Source organism: Trichechus manatus, unplaced genomic scaffold, assembly GCF_000243295.1.
Source record: "Trichechus manatus latirostris isolate Lorelei unplaced genomic scaffold, TriManLat1.0 scaffold00256, whole genome shotgun sequence".
Taxonomy (NCBI): domain Eukaryota; kingdom Metazoa; phylum Chordata; class Mammalia; order Sirenia; family Trichechidae; genus Trichechus; species Trichechus manatus.
Window position 1 is genome coordinate 791,469 of NW_004444192.1, and position 24,142 is coordinate 815,610.

The 24,142-nt window shown below is 45.2% G+C and overlaps 1 protein-coding gene across 3 annotated transcripts in view; it reads right to left on the bottom strand.

Moving 5' to 3' along the window:
* The window catches only part of ENOSF1 (enolase superfamily member 1), a 29,528-nt gene extending 8,533 nt beyond the window's left edge, over positions 1 to 20,995 (bottom strand). For 2 of the 3 annotated variants that reach the window (XM_023724701.1, XM_004389701.3), the window contains exons 1-10: positions 20,895 to 20,995; positions 15,091 to 15,199; positions 9,332 to 9,447; positions 7,638 to 7,724; positions 7,202 to 7,228; positions 5,269 to 5,341; positions 5,125 to 5,163; positions 4,341 to 4,423; positions 3,523 to 3,557; positions 1,088 to 1,175 (exon numbers count right to left, since the gene is read on the bottom strand). In XM_023724701.1, coding sequence (XP_023580469.1) covers positions 1,088 to 1,175; positions 3,523 to 3,557; positions 4,341 to 4,423; positions 5,125 to 5,163; positions 5,269 to 5,341; positions 7,202 to 7,228; positions 7,638 to 7,724; positions 9,332 to 9,447; positions 15,091 to 15,199; positions 20,895 to 20,978 — 741 coding nt within the window. In that variant the 5' untranslated portion in view covers positions 20,979 to 20,995. Of the gene's footprint in view, positions 1 to 1,087; positions 1,176 to 3,522; positions 3,558 to 4,340; positions 4,424 to 5,124; positions 5,164 to 5,268; positions 5,342 to 7,201; positions 7,229 to 7,637; positions 7,725 to 9,331; positions 9,448 to 15,090; positions 15,200 to 20,894 lie in introns of those variants that run through there. The other variant, XM_004389702.2, reaches the window with a different exon arrangement.
* Between the last annotated feature and the right edge of the window lie 3,147 nt (positions 20,996 to 24,142).

Consider the following 24,142-nt stretch of genomic DNA (forward strand, 5'->3'; position numbering starts at 1 on the left):
TGAGCTCATTTCAATAGTTATTTTCTGAGTGCTCACTATATGTCTAGCATAATAATAAATAACCCAAACATGACCACTGACGAAGCACCTACTCCACTAGGTACTTTATGGATTTTATCTCATTTAATATTTATAATAACCCTATGAGGTAGTTCACATTAACCCACTTTATAAATAAGAAAACTGACAGGCATGCAGAAAAGTTACTATCCTTGCTCAATTCACCCCAGGCTTCTTTCAGGTCAGGGTCCCTGGCTCTTTGCACTCTGCTAACCTTCCTGGAGGTCAGGTGCTGGGGGTACAGCCCCTGCCCTTGTCGGCCTCACTGCACTTTGAGCAGAAAGACACAGAAACAGGCCTCTCTAGCAAAATGTGGTTAAGTTGGGAGCCCCCCTCACAGGATGCTATGAGGACCACAGCAGAGTACACACAGAATCAATTTGAATCATAAATTATTTGCATGAGGATGACTGCATAAAACAAAAATGGCTTCACTAATATATAATGGGACTTCTTATCCTATGTTAAGGACTCCAAACTTCTAATTTAAATTATGAAACAAGCTTCTTCATTAAAAAAAAAAAAAAATCTGACTGTGACTTTCCTTATGAAAATACACATAATAAGAAATGTTTTGTAAAAATACACATTCAAGAATGACTGACCCTTATGTTCATCTCAGGCAAAGTTCTGATATAAGCATTCTTCAGCAGTAGCCCCCTGAAGCCCGCCTACCAACAAGCTACCCAGGCAGGGTTTGTTCAGAAGGGAGATTAAATGAGAGATGCTCCATGGCCCAGTGAAAGGGCTGTTTGCTTGAGTACATCCACATTAACAAGAAGGAAAGACCCTAAGCCAGATCTTATTTAACTAGTTCTGCAGAATAAAAAAATGTTTAATTACCAGCCCCCTCAGTGGTGTTGTTTTTAAGTTAACCTACTGCAAGACCACAGAGCTGTACTTTCTCTGGTGGTAAGTTTAAATTTCCTAGTGTTCTTTAATCCTTGCTGGAAATGAATTGTTTTGGCCCTGGACAAAGACTTGGTGGAGCCTGCTTATTTCCCAGCAGCTGACAGTCTATATTTACCAGCGTCTTCTCGGGTCCAATCATGTCCCTGATAAGCCGACACCTGCGGATGTCATCCTGGAGATCAGCCCCGACCTTGACTTTGAACCTACAAGATACATTTGGCTGGCGGTTTACGTTTGTCCCTGCACCTGGCAGATGCCCGAGCTTCCTGCAGAAGTGCCCCTCTGTCATAATTCACAGAGGGGCACGCTGTCTTTAAGAGCACTATGCCTGCTCTTTCCCAGTCACCTCAAACGAGTCACCTGAGAACAAGCCTGCAAACTCAGTATTAGGGCAATGGCTCTAACTTACCTGCTGATCTCTAGTTAAGGAGCTGGAGAGGGAAATTAGACTTGAACTGAGTTTTTAGTGACACGAACTGAGTTTTTGCCATGTCACGAAAAGGAATGAAAAACGGAAAAGCTACAATCAAAACTGAAGAGTCTGGTGGGGAAGGATGCCAGTGAGCTGTCCAATTGTGTCCTGAACCTAAGAGTATTTTTATAAAAATGCTCACAACTGCAGAGCCCTTTACACAGGCTGCTTCATATTATACTCTCACAGGGAGAGGTGGGCCAAGGAGACCTCTAATCCCCCATACAGGGAGGGGTCTTGGGCTCGGCGAGTGACGTGGCTTCCTAAGGTCACGAGGCTCGAGCAGCAGCAGGCGGCCAGAGCCCCCACGCACAGGTCTCCTCTACATCACATCTGAAGCTCAGCATATCTGCAGATCCACTTAGATGAGCCCCATCCTCCACTTCTGCTCCCCTCAGTGTGGCTGCAGCCCACTTCTCATCACCAGGGGAGGGCAGCATCGTCCGAGTGAACCCCGCCATTGGAGAGGGCCACCCCTGTGAGTGAGAGCCAGTCCCTCCCTGGCTCTTCTGCCTCTCCGCTCTGTACGCTCAATGTCACGACTTCCCTGGGGACTCAAGCACAGCCACAGTCGCCACTTCAGGCAGAGCCTGGGGTACCTGAGGTCCTCTCACTACTTCCAAAATGCCCAACCTCTCTGCTTACAAAGCCCCAGCTCACAGTCAGGCAGCTACTGAGGTTCTCTCCCCTCGGTTGGCCCTAAAAACACTGAAGAAGTGGGAGCTTCACCTAGGTGGCTGCAGCTGGCATGGCTTCTGGATACTGTCTTCCTGTGCTGGAAGCAGCTGGAATCTTCGCTCAGCCTGCTCTGACCCATGGGGTATGACTTCTCAAGCCTTTCCTGGGCACAGGGAGGGAGAGGGAGGAAGCCAGCACACACTGCACCCTGCTCAGAATCCTGCCCGTGCTGGTCCTGGGCAGATATGGCAACTCATTCAACCCTGAAGAGAACCATGACTTAACATTATTTCTACTTTATAGAGAGAAATGATGAGGTTCAGAGACGCTGAGCAATTTGCCCAAGATCATACAGCTAGTACTTGCCGGGGATGAGGAAAAAGGCAAGATTTGAATCCAAATCCATATATCCCAAAGCCTCTCTCCACTGCTGCTTGCTGCCTCCTGCAAGTTCTCACTCCCCAGCCCTGTATTTAACTAAGGAGTTAACAGGAATTCGTTGCTTCTCAAACTTTAATGTATACATGAATCACCCAGGGACCTGGTTAAAATGCAGATTCCAAATCAGGAGGTCTGGGGAGAGGCCTGAGAGTCTGCATTACTAACAAGCTCCCAGGGGATGCTGATGCTCCTGGTCCACGGACCACACTTTGAACAGCAGGAAGCTTGATGGCCAGAGAGATGACAAGTCATGTGGGAGCCGGGTGATACATCACAGGCACAGAGTGCAGCTGAGCTGCAGGACGGGACCAGAGCCCAGGTCTGCAACAGGACCCTGGGCCACTGACCACTGCACGGCATCCAGTGGAGCAGCCCAGGACGCCCAGGGCTCCCTGACTGGTACTCCGTCCAGAGAGTACAGATGTCAGTCTTGGGCAGAGGAGGCCTGAGCAGTAGTAGGGAAGGGCTGCCGCTCCAGGGACAGAGGAGCATACTGGCTCTTGGGAACTTCATGGAGAAGAACTTGGACCAGTGGCTGGAAGTTACATGAAAGCAAGGAGTTCACTATATTAGAGAGCTTTCCAACACTCACAGCTATCAAACAATGGAAAAGTGTCTTACAAAGTTAAGCTCGCTGTCTCTAGTGGTATTCAAGCGGAAGCTGGACTGATGTCTGTCACTGACGGTAAATAATGGATTTCTATTCTAGACTGGTGCTTTAGATCGATGCTCTCCAAGGTCTCGCTCAACTCCGGTATTCCAGGATTCTAATTAGTGCTCATTTCAGAAAGAGCCCAGCCTTCGTTCGGAAACTCCTCTCATGCGTCTCTGCATGCCAGGCTGCCCACGCACGTATCCGGGTGTGGGTGGTGCCTTCTAACCTGGGCCCCTTTCGGCTGACAAGCCTCTCATGCTGCTGACCGGCAGAGTCCTGAGTCCATTATCCCACAGGTAGTTACCTTGTCCAGCCGTCCTTCAGGGCCTTGGAGCAGAGCTGTGGGGAAGGAGTATACCCATCAATGTACACTGAGAAGCTCTCCTTACGCTGATGGGTACCTCAAACATTTCTGACCTGGAGTTAACAAACACTACAGCTGCAGCGTACGCCAGACCAACCCATGTGTTGTTGAAATTAAGAACAGAAACAGCTTGCTTAGCCAACAGAGTATAACTCTTTGTACTTACAGGGTAATTTTCTGTCCTCATCTCTATGGGAACCATTTCTTTAATTCTCACAACATTTCTGAAAGGAGTGTAGCATTAATCCCCTTTTTAAAGCGAGGACATTTTGTGGCATCCGCAGAACTAATGGATGTTAGCATATCAAGCAGAAGCCAATCTCCCTCCATCGACCTTAGTTCTAGTGAGTGCAGGATGATGGGAAACTAATGAACCACGTAAACTGACTATGCATGATGGGCCTGCTACAGTGTCCGAGCACAGCCCACCTTCTAGCACTTACCTCAGTCCTCAAAACTGCCCGTGAGATAGGTATTACTTCCCATTCCACGGTGAGGAATGAAGGCTAAGTGGTTAAGCAACGTGCAGAACATTACCCCGTGGTCTGTCTGGAACCCAGTCCTAGACTGCCTACTCCCAGAGGCCAAGCTGGGAATCACCAGGTCACAGAGGCCCAGTGCCCAGAGTGTGAATACATGCTTTCATAATGAGGCCTTGGGCCCAAAATGATTTGGAAAGGCTAACAAGAAAATATGAAATCTCTTCCAGAAAGCCAGGACTATAAAGCCTTTTTACAAAAGCTGGTTAAAATGCCAACCTGCTTCAAGGTGTCATCCGAGTACCCCAGCCAGGCGCACGATGTTGTGTAGGCAGGATAGCCATGTGCCAGCATTTGTGCTTCTGTAAAAACACAACGTGGCTCAGCACCTGGTCTCTTCCAAAGACCTTCAGAATCAGATGAGTTCCTGGGTGATTCAAATGGTTAAGCACTCAGTGGCTAACAGAAAGGTTGCAGGTTCTAGTCCACCCAGAGGTGCCTTGAAAGAAAGGCCTAGCAATCTACTTCTAAAAGATCACAGCCACTGAAAACCCTATGAAGCACAGTTCTACTCTGACACACATAGGGTCACCACGAGCTGTAATCGACTCAACAGCATCTGGTCAGAATCAGAACTGCCTGTGGCCAAGCTGCTCTCATGGAGAATCCAGCTGTTCTCCTTTTGACCCTTTCTTAACAGGGAGACACCCTTCACACACATCCAGCCGCTAGTCTGGCCTCCTGGCTAGCGTTCATCACTGTGAATCACTGAGGAGGTCAAGCCCGGGTGGTAAGGACAACCTCTCGGACTGCTCCACTCACCAGGGCCCTCCCATGCCCTACAGTGTGACTCAAAAGCCAAACGCCTTCCTGGTGACTGACATGGCCTCTGTACATTGAGGCCACACCCAGGAGGCTTCTTTCATCCAGGCCTAGACGTCTGTCTGGGGGCCTGGCTGCTGGGCAGGCCATTCAGGGGGACGATGTGCACCCTCAAAAGACAGCGACACTCAAAGTGGACAATGACAACAAAAACAATGACAGAAACTTTCTCACAGCCTACCTCTCTCTCTGTTACCGACTCGACCTTTCTGCAGTATTTCTGGAAAAAATAAAGAACATCATTCACTGTCTTAGATAACCAAGCATGCCACTACATCAGGAGATACCAAAAAGCTTCCGATTGCATCGAATAAGCGTGACTCACCGTAGGCCTCCTCCTCGGTCAAGACGTCGGTGATGTACCTGAAATCTATGCAGGACAGCAGCGTCTTGGGATCCTGCAGTGTGACAGGAGGGGAAAGGCCCTCATTTCAAAAGTGGATCAGGTTTCTAAGAGTCTGCTTACTCTGACACAGGGGTTGTGTAGAAGCTACATTGTCTGATTATGTCATTCCTCGGTGTCCAGTCCTTCACAGGCTCATCGGCACCTCCTGACGAAGTCCACAGACCCTCATGCTCTGACCCTCAAAACCTCGGCTCCAGCTATTCAACTAATATCTTTTCCTGGAAAGAGGGCCTGGCATGAGGCAAACCCTCAGGACAAGTAAACGGATGGACCGTCACAGGGTGTCGGTCCACGCATCCTTGCTCCACATGCTATGTGGGGTGAATGTGGCCCTGGAGCAGATTGACCCTGGGCTTCCTGCTTATTAACAGCACGACCGTGGGCAATTTCCTCTCCTGTAAAGTGGGGAGAACTCACAGAACTGGCAGGACTAGAGTGGGATGAAATGGAGGACTGCCCACCAAGCACTGGGGAGCATTTGCTGGCTTACCCACGCACAACCATGGGCTGTACTCGTACCTACCTTCTTCCTTTCCTACAAGCTCAGGGTGCCTCTGGCTCCTGGGAAGGACATGCTCTCGGTCTGGGCCTCTGGCTGGCACCTCTCTTCACCCAAACTAACAGTCCGTTTGGAAAGCCACCAGTAGCTCCATCCTTACTAATGTCTTAATCTAGCCCATAATACTCTAATATAACTGTTAAAAATTGTAAAAGCTCTTTCAACCTTGAGATTCTGCTTCTTCTGTTTTTTAATTTTATTGGGTTTTAGGCAAAACTTCACAGCGCAAATTAGTCTCATTCAAAAATTTATACACAAATTATTTTGTGACACTGGTTGCACTGCCCAAATGTGTCACTTTGTGCTTCTTTTAAGAGTCTTCGCAATGAAACAGGAAACAGGGTCCAAAAGAAGGAAAAGTCCACACTGGACTTTCTAGTGGCCCTCAAATCACTCGGTTTTGTGGTTGCCTCCTAAACCTCAGGAAAGGCTAATCTCAGGCCTCCTAACCCCCACATCCTTCACCCTCAGAGCCCCTCCCCCAATGCTGCCCTCAACCACGTCAGAGACATGGGTATCCTGGGCACTTTCCTCCAGAGAAGGAACCATGTCTACTGGTCCGGCAGTCTTTAATGTCATGTGTTGTTTTTCCTCAGTTTGGATGCACACTAAGTAATAACAAGAACCTTCAATCATGGACCACCCCAGGGGTCACCATGAGGACGCTTAAGCTCAGAGTGGTAAGTAACCTGCCTGAGTAAGCAGAGAAGCCAGGACTGACTTGGGCCTCCCCGGTCTGAAGTTCACTTCCCTTTAACCTGCCCATAGTTTTCCCTCCTCAGCAGTGAGGTGCTCATCCCTGCTATAAACAGGTCCAGGAGAAAGAAAACAGCCAAGTGCATATCTTTGTAATTAAACCTTGTGCCCTTCCCTTTAGAACTATACAGAGGGAGAGATCCATCATCTGAGCTTCTGGCCCTTGCTTTTGGAGTCAGAGTGACTGCATAGTATCTTAATAATAATACACCGCACTTTAGAGCTTGTGAAGCACCTTCCCCACTCAATCCTCAGGCCAAGTCTGTGAGGTACATAAGGAAGCTACGACTGCCCTCTTTTCACAGCTCAGGAAACAGAACCTCAGAGAATTTACGTGTTAAAGACCCACCCAGGTAGAGCCAGTGGCTGAACTCGGCGCTTCCCACTGGCCCACCCGCCTGAATGAGCACAGCTGTTTTCGCCTCATCGTCACTACAGTGATCAACAAAGTATGTATTTACTGATTATGAAAGGCAAGTAGTCCATGAAATCCATTTCATCTACAGAAACAACTGAAATATTAAAGAATTTACATACCATGTCAACAAGTAACTTCCATAGGGGCTTCAAGAAAAAAACAGAAGATTTGTAAGACATATGTGTAAACTATCCATTTTTTTTCTGATAATAAACACACTAGCAGCAAACTCTATCAGACAGGTACCTGACCTCCCGCCGCCCCCACTCCTCCCCATCTCTAATGCTGTCTGTGCCTTATGCTGTCCCCTTAACCCATCACCTCTGCTGTCCCTTCCCCTCCTTCTCAACCCTTCCTAACCTACTCGTACAATATCCTTACTACTGCCAACATCTCTCAGGGGAAAAACAAAACAGAACAATCCTCTGTATTTCTTTGGTGGGGGCTGCTGCGTCTTTGTCTTTAGTCTTTACGGGCCGCTCGTCAAGGAAGTGTTTGTTCCTTTGTCACTTATGTACTCCCCAGAACCGCGGAAGTGCTGGTTAGATTAGTTACCTTTCCCTCCTGCTTAGCCCACAGGTCCCACAGGGCATTGAGAACGGCTGCTGTAGCCAGATGCACAACGCCTTTCTCTGGGCCAATCTGGTTAGGAACAAAACACACCAGCACTACTTAGAAATGAGGAAGATATTTAGGTCTCCTAGCTAGAAACACGTTTCAAGAATTAAAAGACAGAAATGGAAACTCACTTAAAGCTTTAGAAGATTTTTTTTTTTTTCGGGACCATTTGAGAGTAGGTTGAAGACACCATGTCCTTTTACCCCTAAATACCTTAGTGTGTAGTTCCTAAAAACAAGGACACTTTCTTACATTACCATAATACAATGATCACAATCAGGGACTATAACATTGATAGAATACTTAAAAGACAGCCCATATTCAAATTTTACTAACTGTCCCAATAATGTACTTTATTTTACCCAGAATCAGATCCAATCCAGGATACATATTACATTTACTTGTCATGTCTCTTCAGTGTCTTTTCATCTGGAACAATTCTTTGTTTTTTTTAAATATTGAAATTTTTAGAGAGTACAGCTCAGCTGACTTGTACAGTGTCCCTGTATTTGGGTTGGCCTGGAGTTCCTTCATGATTAGATTCAAGTTACAGATTTTTTTTTTTTTTTTTGGTATAAATGCTACATAAATGATGATGTCATTTTGTTTTATTATTGGGGATGGTAACTTTTACTGCATAAGTTAGTGTCCACTTGGTTTCTCTACTCTGAAGTTACCATTTGCCCTTTCTAAGTAAGGAGACTGCTACTGCCTGCTAATTTTAGCATCCAGTGATGATTCTTATATAAGTTATAGCTTCGATGGTTGCAATACGGTGATTTTCTAATGTTATCATTCTTTGTATATTTATTAGTTGGTTTTCTACTGTAATGATGCGCTTTCCCTTGTTTGTTACATGAATGGACTCCTGGATTCTTATTTTATTCAATGAGTTATAAGCCATTACTATCATATTTGGTTTGATGCTGGAATTGTCTCAGATTCAGCCAGTGGGAGCTTCTTCAAGCTGACGCCTGTAAAGGCTAGTTTAACTTGATTTGCAGAAAGTTAAAAATGAAACCCACGGCAGTATGGAAAGTGCACGCTCTTGTGCCGTTCTCTGTGCACGGATGGGAGGCTAAGCAGAGGTAGGAAAGACATGTCTGGTATCAGAGGACAGGGCAAAGTCCAGGTGACTGCATTTTTCTTACTGTGATAGAACCCTTTTTCTAGACCCTCACTTTTTTCAAGCTTTGAACTCATGGCTCAAATGCACACCTACACATACTGAAGGCTCTGTGGTCTTCTGTCTACTTAACCTCTGCTTAACCTTATGCTTCTGTCCTTAATAACCTCCTCCCACAACTCTAAGACAACTCACATTCTCTCTCCACGAGAAGGTTGCCCATTTAGTACTTTATTCTCCAGAGTTAGACTACTTCTTCCAGTTCAGGGAGGGGGAGGGGGGCTTAAAGGAGCACAGATAGCTCTAAGGATCCAAATACGTCCAGATTCAAGTCTTACAGAAAAGAATCAATTATCTCAAAACATTGATTATCGAAATGGCTCAAGTCCTAATTTATCTAAATATTTTACTTTAAAATTACAAACCTGTCTCTATTTTTACATTTGTTGCAGCCAAAAGACCATCTTAAACCTTGACAACATTATTTACAAAAGAGGCCCCTTACCCATCGGAGCTGCCCATCACTGGTGAGCTGCCTGTAGAAGCCCCTAAAGTCGCCAACAATGTCCCTGAGGTCCTTGTTCAGCACATGCTGGGCAAGTGCATTTACAGCACAGACAACTATTAAAAAAGGATTTAATTCTTGTTTATATTTTGGTATGAAGTCAATATATTAAGACATGTAAACACCACAAGCTAACAGGAGCATTTTATTTAAAATTTTTTAGGTAAGAAAGCAGATGCTTTTTAAAAATTCCTCAAAATATGTTTTATCTGATTATCATAATTAATGTCACATATATCACACTTTTAATCCATATACTGAGCTTAATTTCTGAACAGCAAACACATTACTTGATTGGTTGTCATGTGCAAAACAGTACTATCAATCTGAAAGCTTAAACCATGCTCGAATTATTTTCCTCTCCACTTTCTAAAGTGTTCTACAATCAGATTCAAAGTCAACCCTTGCTAGCTCCTTGTTCCTAAGGAATAAGAAGCCTTTGACTTGTAGAAGTTCTGGTGGTGCAGTGGTTACATGCTCAGCTGCTAACCAAAAGGTCAGCGGTTTGAACTCACCAGCCGCTCCGTGGGAGAAACATGCAGCAGTCTGCTTCCGTAAAGATTTACAGCCTTGGAAACCCTATGGGGCAGTTCTACTCTGCTCTATAGGGTTGCTATGAGTTGGCAATGGGTCTGGTTTTGGTTTTGACTTATAGAATTTTTAAATTTAAATTTTTATTATTATCAAGTATCAAAAAATACCTTGAATTCACAATCTGTCCAATGCATTATTAAAGTTTAAATAAAACAAAATTAGCATCATCATATGTAAAATGTTCAAGTACATGAAAACACTGGGTTCATAAACATTAGATTGCTTACTGTTGACTTACTTATGATATACTCCATTTTCCGTAAGTAGGTCAAGGGCTAAACTTAAATTGGGTTGTTCGCATTATCATCACTTATTTATTTTTGATGTTTTACTTAAAAATTAAAAAGGTTTTGTTTAAGATGACGAATAAATAAAGTAACAAACCATACAGCAAAAACCCTTCTATCCTTTGCTCATTCTACACAGCATTTAGACTATGTATAAATTACCAAAGAGGCAGTGATGGTTCAGTGATAGAATTCTCGTCTTCTGTGTGGGAGACCCAGGTTCGATTCCCAGACATGCACATCAAGCATAGCCACCACCCATCTGTCAGTAGAGGTTTTGTGTGTTGCTAAAAGCTATAGCTGCTAACCGAAAGGTCGGCAGTGAGAATCCGCCAGGTGCTCCTTGGAAACCCTCTGGGGCAGTCATACCCTGCCCTATAGGGTTGCTATGAGTTGAAATCGACTTGACAATGACGGGTTTGGTTTTTTGTTTGATGATGCTGAACAGGTCTCAGTGGAGCTTTCAGAGTAAGACAGACAGAGAAGAAAGGCCTGGCCATCTACTTCTAAAAATTCAGCCAATGAAAACCCTATGGATCACATTAGTCTGCTCCCCTTGTGCATGGGGTCACCATGAGTCAAGGGCTGGCTTGATAGCAGCTTAACAACACCAAACGACCAAAATAATTAAACCAAGTCATCAACTTAACCCCAAAGCAATTAATTTATTACAAAAAAATAAACTGATAAACTTGTTGTTTGCTATTGCCATTGCTTCAGTATTAAAATTCTCAGATCATTTAATAGGATAGCTGTAGAAAAGCAGTTTTAGTATCAGATACTATAAGAAAGAAGTTTTTAAAGCAGTACCACGTGCTCTTAGGCCGTGCCTGGCCTTTGCGTGAAACAGCTCAGATGACTGTGTACTTGCTGTAGTCTACAGCCATTATGAGCCACCCATTCCATGTTCTCTAGGGCTTCTGTTAATGGGATAAATAATCATTCTAGTTCAGATATTCATTCCCTAGAACTACAAGACAACAGAATCCTCCTCACTCCTTGGTGTTCTTGGATTAAAGAAAATCTGAAGAGTAAGCGGCTCATAGTAAGCTATATTATTATCTATATCAAACCTCGGTATTGTTGATTTGATTGTTTCCATAAATCATGGCCTGAAGCACACCACTGGTTTGCAACATGATAGCCAACGTACTTAACAAAAAGCTGAGCGTGATCTCACTTTTTATGGCCCTAAAAGATGCACACAGTACTTGGATTTTCCTTGGTGAAAACGAGGCCACTGAAGGAGTTAACTAAACTTACCGCACTTGTCAGAAATTCAGCCGGAGTGGTCTGGCCCCCGGGTGGAGCACAGTCCACGTCAGACTTGCCTGTTGGATGGGGTGGGGGGGAAAGTCATCTGGAAAAATTTGGCCCTTGATGGCAGCTTCTTGCTGACTAAATCCAGGGGTTTTCTCCTGTCTCTCTACCTGCCTGAGGACCCCATTCCCCAGGACCCCCCAGCACTGGAGGGAGACGCAGTAAAAGGTTATGATAACTGTGGGCACCTGAGTCTGGGCAGTGGTACGAACACTTGAGGCTACTTTCCTGTCTCAAATTTCTTCCTTTTCCATCTCTTCTTTATTCTTTTTCTTTTCCTATCTTTTAAAAACTACATTAGTCTATTCTATACATTAAAAAAACCACCCTCTCTCCTCTCTCTCACACACACACAAACATAACCATTCTCTTCACAGTAATGAAGAAAGCACTCTTTTGTTTCTCTTTCTCTGGATCATAAAAGAATGGTCAGGTAAGTAAGCTGATAAATGCTGCAGAACGGGATGAGTTTACAGAAGTCCTTCATCTTTCATGTGAGTGCTGTGTGGCACATTCAGTGAGACGGCAGTGAGCCACTGAAATACGCAGCAAGGCTAAGTCGGTTCTGTCATGTTGTGGTCTGAAAAAGGCGGAAGCCAACATATGAGCACAAAACAGTCATTTATTAAAGTCATAGAGTGAAAAGGATTTACCCCAACCCGAGATGTATACCAGGACTATGTAATTTAGACTCTGTGTAAATTACCGGAAGGGCAGTGATGGTTCAGTAATGGAATATCTTGCCTTCCGTGCAGGAGACCTGGGTTTGATTCCCAGCCATGCACCTCAGGCACAGCCACCACCGATCTGTCAGTAGAGGTTTTGTGTGTTGCTATGATGCTGAACAGGTTTCAGCAGAGCTTTCAGAATAAGACAGACCGAGAAAAAAGTCTTATAGGTGGAGTGGGAATGGAAGAGGGGAGGGTTAGTGAAGGCCCTAATGCACGGACCTCAGCAACCATCCAGGGAGAGTTTAGGATCATCTTAGCCAGCACACAGCATGCTTACAGTCCCTCTGCTGTGGCCCAAGTCAGCAAGGCCCTAAAAGCAGCAGCTCCAATTCTCGGCTGTCTAAGGACAAAGTCTTGGAACCAGCGTAGTGCTTCCAATGGCCTGTCCCATAGTGAGGAAGGTGCTGTTGTGTAAGCTTGCAGAGTTTTACACGACCTTCGGGGGCTATGCTGTCCAGTCTGTAGTATGGAGAAAGACTGCAGCTTCAAAAAGTGCTTGACTTGCAACCAGGGACAATTAAGATCACAGGAGGAGCTAAAACACAGCTCACAAATCTGTCACGGTCAGCAATCACTATCTTGGGAAAACTCAAATAGTAAATCGATGACTTAATGGGGGGAGGGAGAAGAGCCCTGAATACCTTCCCAGTCTCCTCCTTCTGCCTGGAAAATTCCTAGTTACCCTGCAAGACAAACCTCAGCGCATCACGTGTGCTCTGAGGCCTTCCCTGGCCCTCCTGGGCAGAGTGAACCAGCCCCCTATCTGTGTATCTTGCACACACTTTTTAAAAAGAGTAATTCTCACACTGTACTATGAAAATTTCTTCTGTGTCTGTCTCCCAGATAAGTTGTAAGTTCCTTGTATGTAGGGACTCTGTCTTCTTTCTCTCTCTTTCTTTTAAAAATTATTTCTCCAGTGGCTCACAAAGTGCCTGATACATAGCAGCCCTCAAGACAAGTCTGGAGAATGACTGACTGATGACTGCTCACCAGCCCCCACGAACAGCTAGAACAGAGGTCACTTTGGTGCTATTTAAATTTAAAGTTCCAGAAAGGTTCCCTTGTCATTCATCCATTCATTCATCCATCCATCCATCCATCCATCTTCTTTCTCTCTCTCTCACACACACACACTCTATTTTTGTCTGCTCAACAACAGTTAAAAAATCTTTCAGTGGGTAAGAATTTAATTCTACAACTAGAGAGGGCTGACACTGCAAATACCCATGGAAGAGGTCTCCCATCACCACTGAAGTTATGGAATCTGTTTCCTCCCTTCTGGGACCTTCACTCTTCATCCGTTTACAACTTGCAGTGGATCCTCACGATCCACTGAAGTTGATCTGACAAAGGTCTCCCTTTAGTACTTCTTGAATTTTGTATCACACGCATGTATTATATATTCAAAAAATATAAACGAATAACTTATATTTGAATGCTCTATAGAGAAAGCACTCTGGGCTGGCAGGCGGCCAGGGCTCTGCCATGACTAGCTGAGTACCTCTCCGGGTCTCAGTTTCCTTTTTTTAAAAACGATTGGTTCAGGGGAAAAATGCAGAACAATTTCAAATTCTCACAGACTCCAAACTTCCTGGAGCCATGGAGGGTGGATGAACCCCTGAAACTATTGCCCTGAGATAGTCTCCAAAAATATCCTCTGAAGTCTCCTTAAAACCAAACAATAGTTTAGCTTATCTAGCAAAAAGGTCTGCCTTGAGCATTATACTCTTTTATGAACTATCTTTGGGATCAAGGAGCCCTGGTAGCACAGTGGTTAACAGCTTGGCTGCTAACCAAAATGTCGGCAGTTCAAATCCACCAGTGGCTCCTTGGAAACCCTATGGGGCAGTTCTACTCTGTCTGACAGAGTTGCTGATTCAGAATTGACTTGACGGCAGTGGGTTTGGTTTTGGGTTTTTTTGTATACGGGATCAAAGTGACAACAGCAACTTGAAAGATTAGATTGGAACCTTAGGAGGCAGTGAGCTTATGTTAATAAGGGAGGAGGGAGAAGCAACTCAGAAAAGAAGGGTGAGAATGGTTGTACGACTCAAAGAATGTGGTCAGTGTCACTAGTTATATGTAGAAATTGCTGAATTGGTGTATATTTTCTGTGTATATTATCAACAACAAAATAAATAGAATTAAAAAAATTTAAATTAAAAAACCAAACAAAAAATGAGGGGCTCATGATCCCCACTGAGAGCTGACCCAGCTCTGAGATGAGAGAAACTTAAACATGTGCATCCTAAAGACTCTCCTTTCCCAGATGAGACCTCTGCAGTCGGGCCCGGCCAAAGCCCTTCCCTGCTTTTCCTTTTTTTTTTTGGCCAGAAAGATGAGTGAATTAGAAACCAACTGGGTGTGAAATATTTTGAAAAGCACGGAAACTCTCGCTATGTACATCATGCTAAGCCTTGCCACGTGAGCTCACGTCTAGTGGCTCTTGCCTCCCTTGGTCACTAGCCCAGCTCAGGCTCTCAAAGCCCCACAGTGGCCAAAAGTCAAGAGCCAAGGAATAGCATTCTTGTACTTATGACAACAGAGGAATGGACAAAGATTCGAGGATTTTTCAACAGTTTATAAGCGACTGCAAGGAGAGAGGCCAAATTTTGTCAGTTTTTAGTTTTTCCAAATGAAACAAATAACAACCAGAAACAATGTTTTTACTCACTTCAAGCACTATAAATACAAAGGAAAATACAGCTAGCATTGGATCCAAGTGACAATTAAGCATTCTCTAACTTAAAGAGAATGTTCAACTCACCAACTTCAGTGCCTTTTCCCAGAGTAAAGGTAATTCCATATCCCTTGAGTCCATCTTCTGCATCAGTCTCTATTATGACATAGGCAGCCGAGTAGTCAGGGTCTGTGTGCTGCAGGAAAAGCATCCCCCCACCCAAATAATGCAAACATTAGAAATCCCAAAACATGAGCATGACATCACATAAGATTAGAAAATGCAACAGAGGATATGCAAGAAAAGCCCCAATCTAATGAAACCATTCATGTACCCCAGAGAAAACACAGGAGCTCTGAATGGACCAAGAATGTCCTCCTGAAGGAGTCAAATTATTTTAGCAAGTGTAATGTACACATTTTTAATGTCAGTTTGCAATTATGTCTTCTTTGGTCTTCAGCTCAGTTTTAAACCCCGAACAGCTATCTCAGTTCTTTGAACAGAGTAACATTCACAAGCAGCTTAAAATTGAACAAACCAAGGTTTCAGAAAGCTTTTGTGTAAAATTAGACTTATCCTTATTGCAGTAGTTTATAGCAGAGCTTAAAATATAATGGCACAAGTTCAGAGGAGACGACTGCAAGACAAATAAACTAACCCTTTTTATTGTTGTTGTTCTGTTTTAACTTTTACTATTAAGCAGTATTTTTATAACAAGTATTAATGAACTGTTATGAAACTCAGCACTGTGATATGGATGATGCAGAAGTAAAATAATAAGCCTGTCTCTAGAAACTTATCATACAGTGGGGAGAAGAAGCCAACACACGTGAACCAGGTGAGAAGAAGCTAAGACAGTATCAACTTACATGCTGAAGCGCGGTCGCTTATAAGTGCACAGAAGTTCAAGGGAGAAGAAGAGCAACGAGTAGTAGAACTTTGAAGGAGTTCCTGAGGGAACAAAGACCATTCGGATGGGCTGGGAAAAGCGGTAGACAAAAGCACCTGGGCAAGGGAGAACACACAAAACCCAGTGACCTTTGTGGGACGGAGAAGCAAAAGGCCCATGAGGGCACTGGCTTGGAAATGAATAAAGACAAGACTGGATAAGTGATACAGGGGCAGAAAATGGAGACCCCCAAAAAGCAAGAAGCAGAAAAGCTAAATGTGGATGCAACTATTAAAGAATTGTGCATAGGGGTGGGACAACTTATTACTATTATATAATCTGTATAGTGCTAGGCACTATTCTAAGAGCTTAAATGATTTAATTTAATCCTCACAGCAATATTATAGAGTAGGTAGTCATCCCTATCTTACAGATGTGGAAACTAAGTTTTACAGAGATTTAATAACTTGTCCAAGATAACAAGACTTGTAAGTTTTACAGGCAGAATTTAAATCCTTCTGTTCATCGTGTGGAGGTACGTATACAGGATGGATGGGAGGGCCTGAGTCTGGTGTCAGACCCCAGTGGGGGGAATTCAATGTGATGTGAACACCAGTTGTGCGTCAGAGATAGAGCACGTTTCTGAAGAGAGATGCAAACTGTGACAGACAGGCAGAGAGCACTGTTAGTTAAACGCACTCGAAGCTGGTGAAGGTTTTATGATGAAAATAGCATTTGAGCTTGTCAGCTGAGGCTGGGAGCTTTTCACTGGGGAAGGGGCATAAAGGATCTGGGAGGGAACACTATTTTAGGTGGAACATATAATTCCAGTTGCATATCTAGATGGAAGTAATGGTAACAGTGAAGGCTGTAAAGGGCACTAAAAAGAGAAAGACTGGCATGGACTCAAGGGTTGGTGACCAGCCTGATTTGCGTTCCTGAACAGGGAGTTGGGAGATGAGGCTACGAGGGAGACTCCATGAATTAAAATCCCACCGACAGTTCCTGGGTTACATGGAGAAGAAGCAATGGAAAAGGGAAACCTTTCACTGAAGCCTTTGATGAGGGTCAAAAGGAAAGGATGTGCCAAAGATGACTTTAAGCTTCTGAGGGCATGCTACTGGCAGAATGATCTCAGAAGGATCAGGAGGGAGAGCAAGGCTGGGGATGGAGATGATGAGTTCCAATTTAGACAGACTGTGTTTAGACTGGGAGTCCCTGGGTTGTTAATGTGCTTGGCTGCTAACTGAAAGGTTGGAGGTTCGAGTCCACCCAGAGGTGCCTTGGAGGACAGGCCCGATGATCTACTTCTGAAAAATCGGCCATTGAAAACCCTATGGAGCATAGTTCTACTCTGACATGCAGGGGGTTGACATGAGTCGGAGTTGACTCCATGACAGTAGTGGTGATGGCGTTTAGCATGAGGGGGAAAAATCCAACCGGAAATGCCCAGATGGCAGCTGAACTTGAAATGAGAGGGCAGGTCCAGAAATGAGATTTGGGAGTCTTTGGCAGAAAGGTGGCTCTGAAGCCATGAACGTTGAGACAGGTCTTAATGGGGGCATGCAGTGAGAAGGGGAGGTGTTGAGGCCTGAGCCTTGGAGAGGGAAGAAGGTGGGTTAGTATAGGAAGGAGAAAGAACAGTCAGAGAGGCAGAAGGCCAGCAGAAGAGGTGGCAGTAGACAGCATGAAATGTAGCTGAGGATAAAGGACACTGGATGCAGAAATAATAAGGGCAATTCCAGGAGAAGAAAGGAAACAGAAGTCCATTTCAGATTGAGGAGGAAGTAGACGCAAAGGACGTGAGGCAACAGACTTGGACCAGTAACTCAGAGTTTGATGAGGAAGGGCCAGAAGCAGAATGGGTGATAGACAGGTGCTAGGGTCAAGTAAAGACTTTCAAGGTAGGAAGCCCTGTCCATGTGGAAGGAGAGGAACCACTGGAGAAGGAGAGACTGAAGTCTGAATATGCTGGAGCAGGAGGAGATAAGAATGGGAGCCTCAGGAGTCAAGAAGGGTGGAGAACAGATTAGTTTTGGAGAAGGACATGACTTGAAGAATAAAGGGAAGGATGAGAAGTTTGCTTTGGAGACTTGTCTTCAGCCTTCTGGGTAAATTTGTCTTCGGTCTTCTCAGTGACGCAGGGCAATACCTTCTAGCTGATGAGGGTGCAGGGCTCCCCAAGGAGCTCACCTGACAATGAGGAAAGAGGAGGAAAAGTACTGGGAAGTGGTAAGGGGTCAGCTGGAGCTGGACTCTGAGCTATTAGCCCCGGGCTCTCTGGGACCCTGGTGAGTGCCTGAACAAGCAAGCAAAGAGTATATACACCAGAGGATGGTGTGCTCTGCATTTCTAAGAAATCATAACAGAAATCTGTGTTTTAACAGATTTTGAGGACACTTTCGAGGCTCATTTATGAAAATATCCTACTTCTGATCAGGAAATTTCACTCTGCTAAGTGCTGAACGTAGCGTAACTGCTGAGTCCAGCACACCGTGAGGGTGCAAGAAGCAATCACAAGAGTTATGGCAGTGGGGCCGAGAACTGCAAAGTAGCACATTCTATTAAGAAGGCATTTAGAATCAGCACAGAACACATATCTCCAGTAGATAAATACTTAAGTATTTATGAGCTTGCAACACAGATGTCAGATAACCTCTCCTCACCCAGAGGTCATAAACCACTCAGGCCCAAATTCCATTTCTTAAATTCTTCTACCTTAACACTCCACACATTCAAAGTACAGGGAAGTCCAGATCAGAATCCCTTCTGTTTCAGTTTCCTCATATGTAAATAATAATTATAGCCAATGTACTGAAGGTCTTCTCTGTCTCAGACTCGGCTAAGCTCTTTACAGGCATCTCATTTATATATATGAAGCAGATACTATTATTATGCCCATTTTACAGACAAGAAAACCCAGGCTTGGAGAGACTGTGTGGTTTACCCACAGCTGCTCAGCCTTAGAGGAGCAAAGGCAGTTGCACTAGATCAAACATCTGGATTTTACAAGCCAGGAAAATTTCAAACATTTGAAGATCACGAAGGATTGCCAAGTGGGTGTTTTTAAAGTCATTTACTATAATATATTTTTTAAAAAAGGCATTTAAAGATTAAAAAAAGTAGAAGAAATTAATCTCATAATAAAAGATATTATTTCACATTTAACAACTTTATTTAACAAGAAGCTTATATTATTAGCAATAACATGGATTCATAGAGGAATAGTTGAGATTAATAACCAGTTAACCAGTTGTCGTCAAGTCGATTCCGACTCATGGCAACCCCATGTGTGTCAGAGTAGAACTGTGCTCCACAGGGTTTTCAATGACTGATTTTTTGGAAGTAGTCACCAGGCCTTTCTTCCAAGGCACCTCTGGGTGGACTCAAACATCCAATCTTTTGGTTAGCAGCCAAGCGTGTTAACCATTTGCACCACCCAGGGACTCCTGAGAGGCTTATTTTTATAAAATATTTCAGGCACACAAAGAGTATATATAATGTAATGAACACTAGTGTGCCCTCCATCCAACTCAGGAAATAAAACATGACAGTCTGAATTAGAGTCCTGGGTACCCTTCCCTGACGCTACTCCCCTTCCTCTGCCGAGGTTAACTATTACCCTAACATTTACATTTCTCACTCACTGGCATGTTTTCGTATATTCACCACATACTGATGCAACTTTTTCTAGTGCAGCCATGTGGTCAGTGGAGATTCAAGGCCAGCACCAAGAGGGGCAGTGAGGACCCAGTGGGGGACAGAGCCCCTTCAGTGAAGACCCTGCACAGAACTCATATAATTGGGAATCACTGCACTAGGTGGTCTGGGGTTTCCGCTAACATTTTTTCTTTTTCTTTTTTTAATAATATTTTTTAAGTGAAAGTTTACCTAGCAAGTTAGGTTCCCATTTGACAATTTCCACACAAATTGTTCAGTGACATTAGTTACATTTATCACAATGTGTCAACCTTCTCTTCGTGTTCTGTTTGTTCCCATTCCAGTACTCTAGTTTCCCTGCCCCCTTATCTTCTCATTTTTGCTTTTGAGAAATTGTTGACGTTTTGGTCTCATACAGATGGTTTTTAAGTAGAGCACTGATCTTAAGGGTAATATCCTTTATTTGTGTGCCACGCCGCTATATCGCTAAAAGGTGATCTCAAGGATAGGCTGGTTCCAGGTTTAAAGTGTCTCAGGGCGATAGTCTCAGGGAGTCCTCTGTTCTCTACTGTTCCAGATATCTGGCTCCCCCCCCCCCACCTCCAACATTCTCAGTAAGCAAAACGCCCTTCAGCTGTCAGGAAGGAGTAAAAGCCCATGCCCTTACTTTACTGTTTCTCGGAGGACTGAGAGGTGCGTAACTCTACATGACAAACCGTTTTTATAATCGTATTTTCAGGCAGTTTCACTGGCCCAAGCCTTTGGCCTTCTGGGCAGTCAGGCATCTCTCAAGTGACCACAGTTCTTAGGAACTTGTCTGGTTTCTCGGCCCGACTGTGACTCCTTCTTTCCACTGGTGGGCCTGAGAGGCCCAGAGAGGTTAGAGTTTTCTCCAAGTCACACAGCAGGTTGTGGCGGAGGCGGGATGACCACCCAGAACTCTCACTCCAGGATTCCTGGTCTCCATCACATCCAACCCCATCCAGTTTTCGGTACAGAAGCCAGCTCTGTGCTTTTGGGTTTTGTTAGTGGGGACTCAACAAAACCATCTTGTTATTGCTGTATGTTACACATCCCACCATTTCCAGCAACATGGGAATCGTAAATGTAAAAACAGAAAATTCTAAACCCCAGCAAAAAGAAAAAAATCCAGGAGAGTAGAGAGTTTCTGGATACTTTTATTCCCCAAAGGCTAGAAAAAATTTTCTCCCACCCCCGCCTCCCACTTTTCAAAAGCAAGGGTTCCAAAGCTGGGAACCTCCCTGGACACGCGTGCCTCCCGCGCCTCAGCCCCCCGGACGTAGGACGGGTTCGGGGCAGCCCTGCCGGCTGTCACGCTTACCATGGCGTCCGAGCCGTGGCCCCCGAGCGACGTGGGGAAGCGCACGTCGCAGACCGAGAGCCGGGAGATCCTGCCGCGCACCATGGTCGCCAGCGCCCTCGAGCCGCTCCGTCCCCGCCGCCGTCTGCTCCACTCGGGATAGCGTGTACACGCGACAGGGCGGTGGCGGCCTCCATCCGGACCGCGGCACTGATTGGCCGCAGGGCCCGGAGGGCGCGACCGCGCACTTCAACTTGGCGTGACGGGAGTTGTAGGCCCCGCCGGCGCTCCGGCGGCGCGCCCCTCTCCCTCCGCGTTTCGGGCCGACATCGGCCCGCGCTACCCCGGCGCGGACTCCAGCAGGCTCGTGGCGGGCCCTCGGGCGGGGACCCTGCTCCGACGCGGCCAGCGGCCGCCTGAGTTGGAAAGTCGAGGAATGACCTGCCCCCAAGCGCCGCTGAAGGCGAAGCCGATCTGACTGGGGTGCAATTGCGTAGAAGCGGATTTTGGCCTGTGGCTCAGCTCCTGACCCAGAGTCTGCTGGTCGGTGGCTGCGCACCCAGAAGAGTAGTGGGCTGGAAAATCCTAGGTCCCTTTCATCGTCCTCAGCGTGTTTGCCATCTGATAAATCATGAGGCAGGCATCATTGATTGCACCCCTACTGATACGGATGCTTCAATGCATTATCTCTTATCCCCTCAAACTGCAAAGTAGGTAGGTCATTATCATTTTATTGGTGACTAAATGGGGATTCATTTAGTGACTTGCCCAAGGCGACACAGCCAGTTAAGTAGCTATGTGCCCTGGATGCAAAGCCTGGGCCCTGTCCTCTGGATTGTGGAGATTCTTATTTTATGGAGCTGTGGAATCCCTCAGAACAAGGTGCAAGCTATGGACATTTCCTTTTAAAAAAAAAAAAGTGTACACACGTTTCCATAACATTTTTGAAGTTTCACTGATCCTTTGCCTTGCTGTGTAGCACACTGCCTTTCAATACCTCAGGTGAATGCTTTGAAAATTAGATGAAATGTTTGGAAAGTAAACAAAAAAACCAGTTGCTGTCCAGTCGATTAGGACTCATGGCGACCCCACGCGTGTCAGAGTAGAACTGTTCTCCATAGGGCTTTCAATGGCAGATTTTTCAGAAGTAGATCACCAGGCCTTTCTTCCTAGATGCCTGTGGGTAGACTTGAACCTCCAAGCAGCTGAGCCATTAACTGTTTACAAGCTAAGAACTCTGGTAGTAATGCTACAGATATTATATTAATATGTGTGCCTGTGGGTATGGCAGGGACTTTTTTCAGGGACACCCAGGTCAACTCTCTTGCTGAATGATCTGTATAACCCGCCTTAGATTAATTCCTTTGGCTTAAGCTGAGATCATCAACTCAAATGGCTCAGAAGCTGGGCAAGGAACATCAAGCAAAGGGTGGGAGTGAGGCAGTAGGTACCTGTGACTGCACACTGAGGGCTCTTGCTCCTTTATAAAGGGGTAGCCAATTACTCAGCTCCAGCTGATTGTGGTCCTGTAGAGACTAGCTTGCTATCTTCTCATTTTCCAAGGGTAGTCTGAAATCCAAATGTTGGATTTCTAAACATTAGCATCTAACTTAATTTCTTTCCCCTAAAACACTGTGCAGGCCAAACAAAACAGTTCTATGGGGACTTCCGGGCAACACGGCGCCATAATCAGAAGCACCACACCATCCCTCCACAGCAAAGATCAGAAAAACTAAGTCAAACAGTCACACGTCAATCCTGAAACCCTAAGCATCAAATGAAGAGATAAAGAACTCAGCCAAGCACCAAATGGAATAAGAAACTGATCGAGAACAGAGAGGGAGGAGAGATACATGCAGAGGTCCCCTATCAGCTACCGCAGCATGGATCCACCATCTTGGAGTCCCATTAGAGATCAGCGAACAGGGGTGCAAGAAAGCAGCTTCACAGAGCTTCCAGCAGGAGACAGAACAACCGGTAACCAGCGATATATGCTTTCCCACCCCCAACCCTTCTTCTTCACCCCCACTTAATCTCCTCTGCTTCATGAAGCCACAGTCTCCTGGCCGGGAAGCACCAGCTTCACCCTGGTATCGCTTGGATTCCACCTGCCTGCACTGGCTGGCTCCCTGAGTGCCTTGTGTTGGCTGCTGGTGATGCTTTTTTCTGCTTCTTTAGATTTCTTCCTTACCTCTCACCACCTCCCCCTCCTTCCTTTCAAATACCTGGCTCCGTGCACCATCTTTGCTTCTTCCTGAAAGGCTGCGAAACACCGCTTGACTGTGAAACTGCTTCCCAGCCAGTGCCACCATGCTGGTTGGACCCCACGGCTCTTTTGTTTGCTTGCTCTAATTTGTTGTGTTTTGATTTGTTTGTTTGTTTTCTTTTTCTTTTCTCGGCTTGGGAGCCCCTTCTAGCTGGGCAGTACCACGCGGCTTGGAAGCTACTCCCTTACTCTGCGCAGACACACAGGGACATCCCTGGGGGGCATTTCTTTTTTCTTTGTTTTGTTTTCTTCTCTCTCTTATTCATTTTTTGTCTTTCTTCATTTCCAGTTTCTCAATTTATTTTTTTTCTTTTACCCTTTTTATTTTTTTTATTTTTTTCCCCATTTCTCAGTCTCTCATCTCTCCACTCCAGTAGCAAGCTCCCTTACCACTCTTTTTTGTTTGTTTGTTTGTTTTTGGCTTCTGTTCCTCTCTCCTCTCTCTCCTCTTTCCCATACCCATCTTAGCTCCACACATCAGAGTCTACCCCCCCTTCCTGCCTACCTCCACCGTGTGCTGAACATCACACTCCCAAGCAGCACAGGCACGACCTATTGGAACCTGCCCTGCACTGATTCCCAGTTTGCACTGTCAGCCCTGATACGTGCCACAAACAACCCATCCCAGCAACTCTCCTTCAGCTGGACCTGCCCTGCTGTACCATACCTGAGTGACTGACCCTGCCAATTGGAGAAGGAGGTGAGAAGTATTGTGCCCACAGATGAGCAAACAACAGAGAACACACAGCCTGCCTGCTCAGACATAACCAAACAAAACAAAAAAGCAGGATGAAACAAACAAATCTACAATCAATAAACAAGGAAAATAATCACTGAATGCCCTGAAGACAGCAGACAATATCAAAACATTTACAAAAACAAGACAGGATGGTTCCAGTAGGCGTCCAAAATAAAACACCAGATGACTTTCCAGTAGAAGAAGAGGCACTAGACTTAACTAATAGGGAATTCAAATCTCTAATAATTCAGAATTATCCAAGAG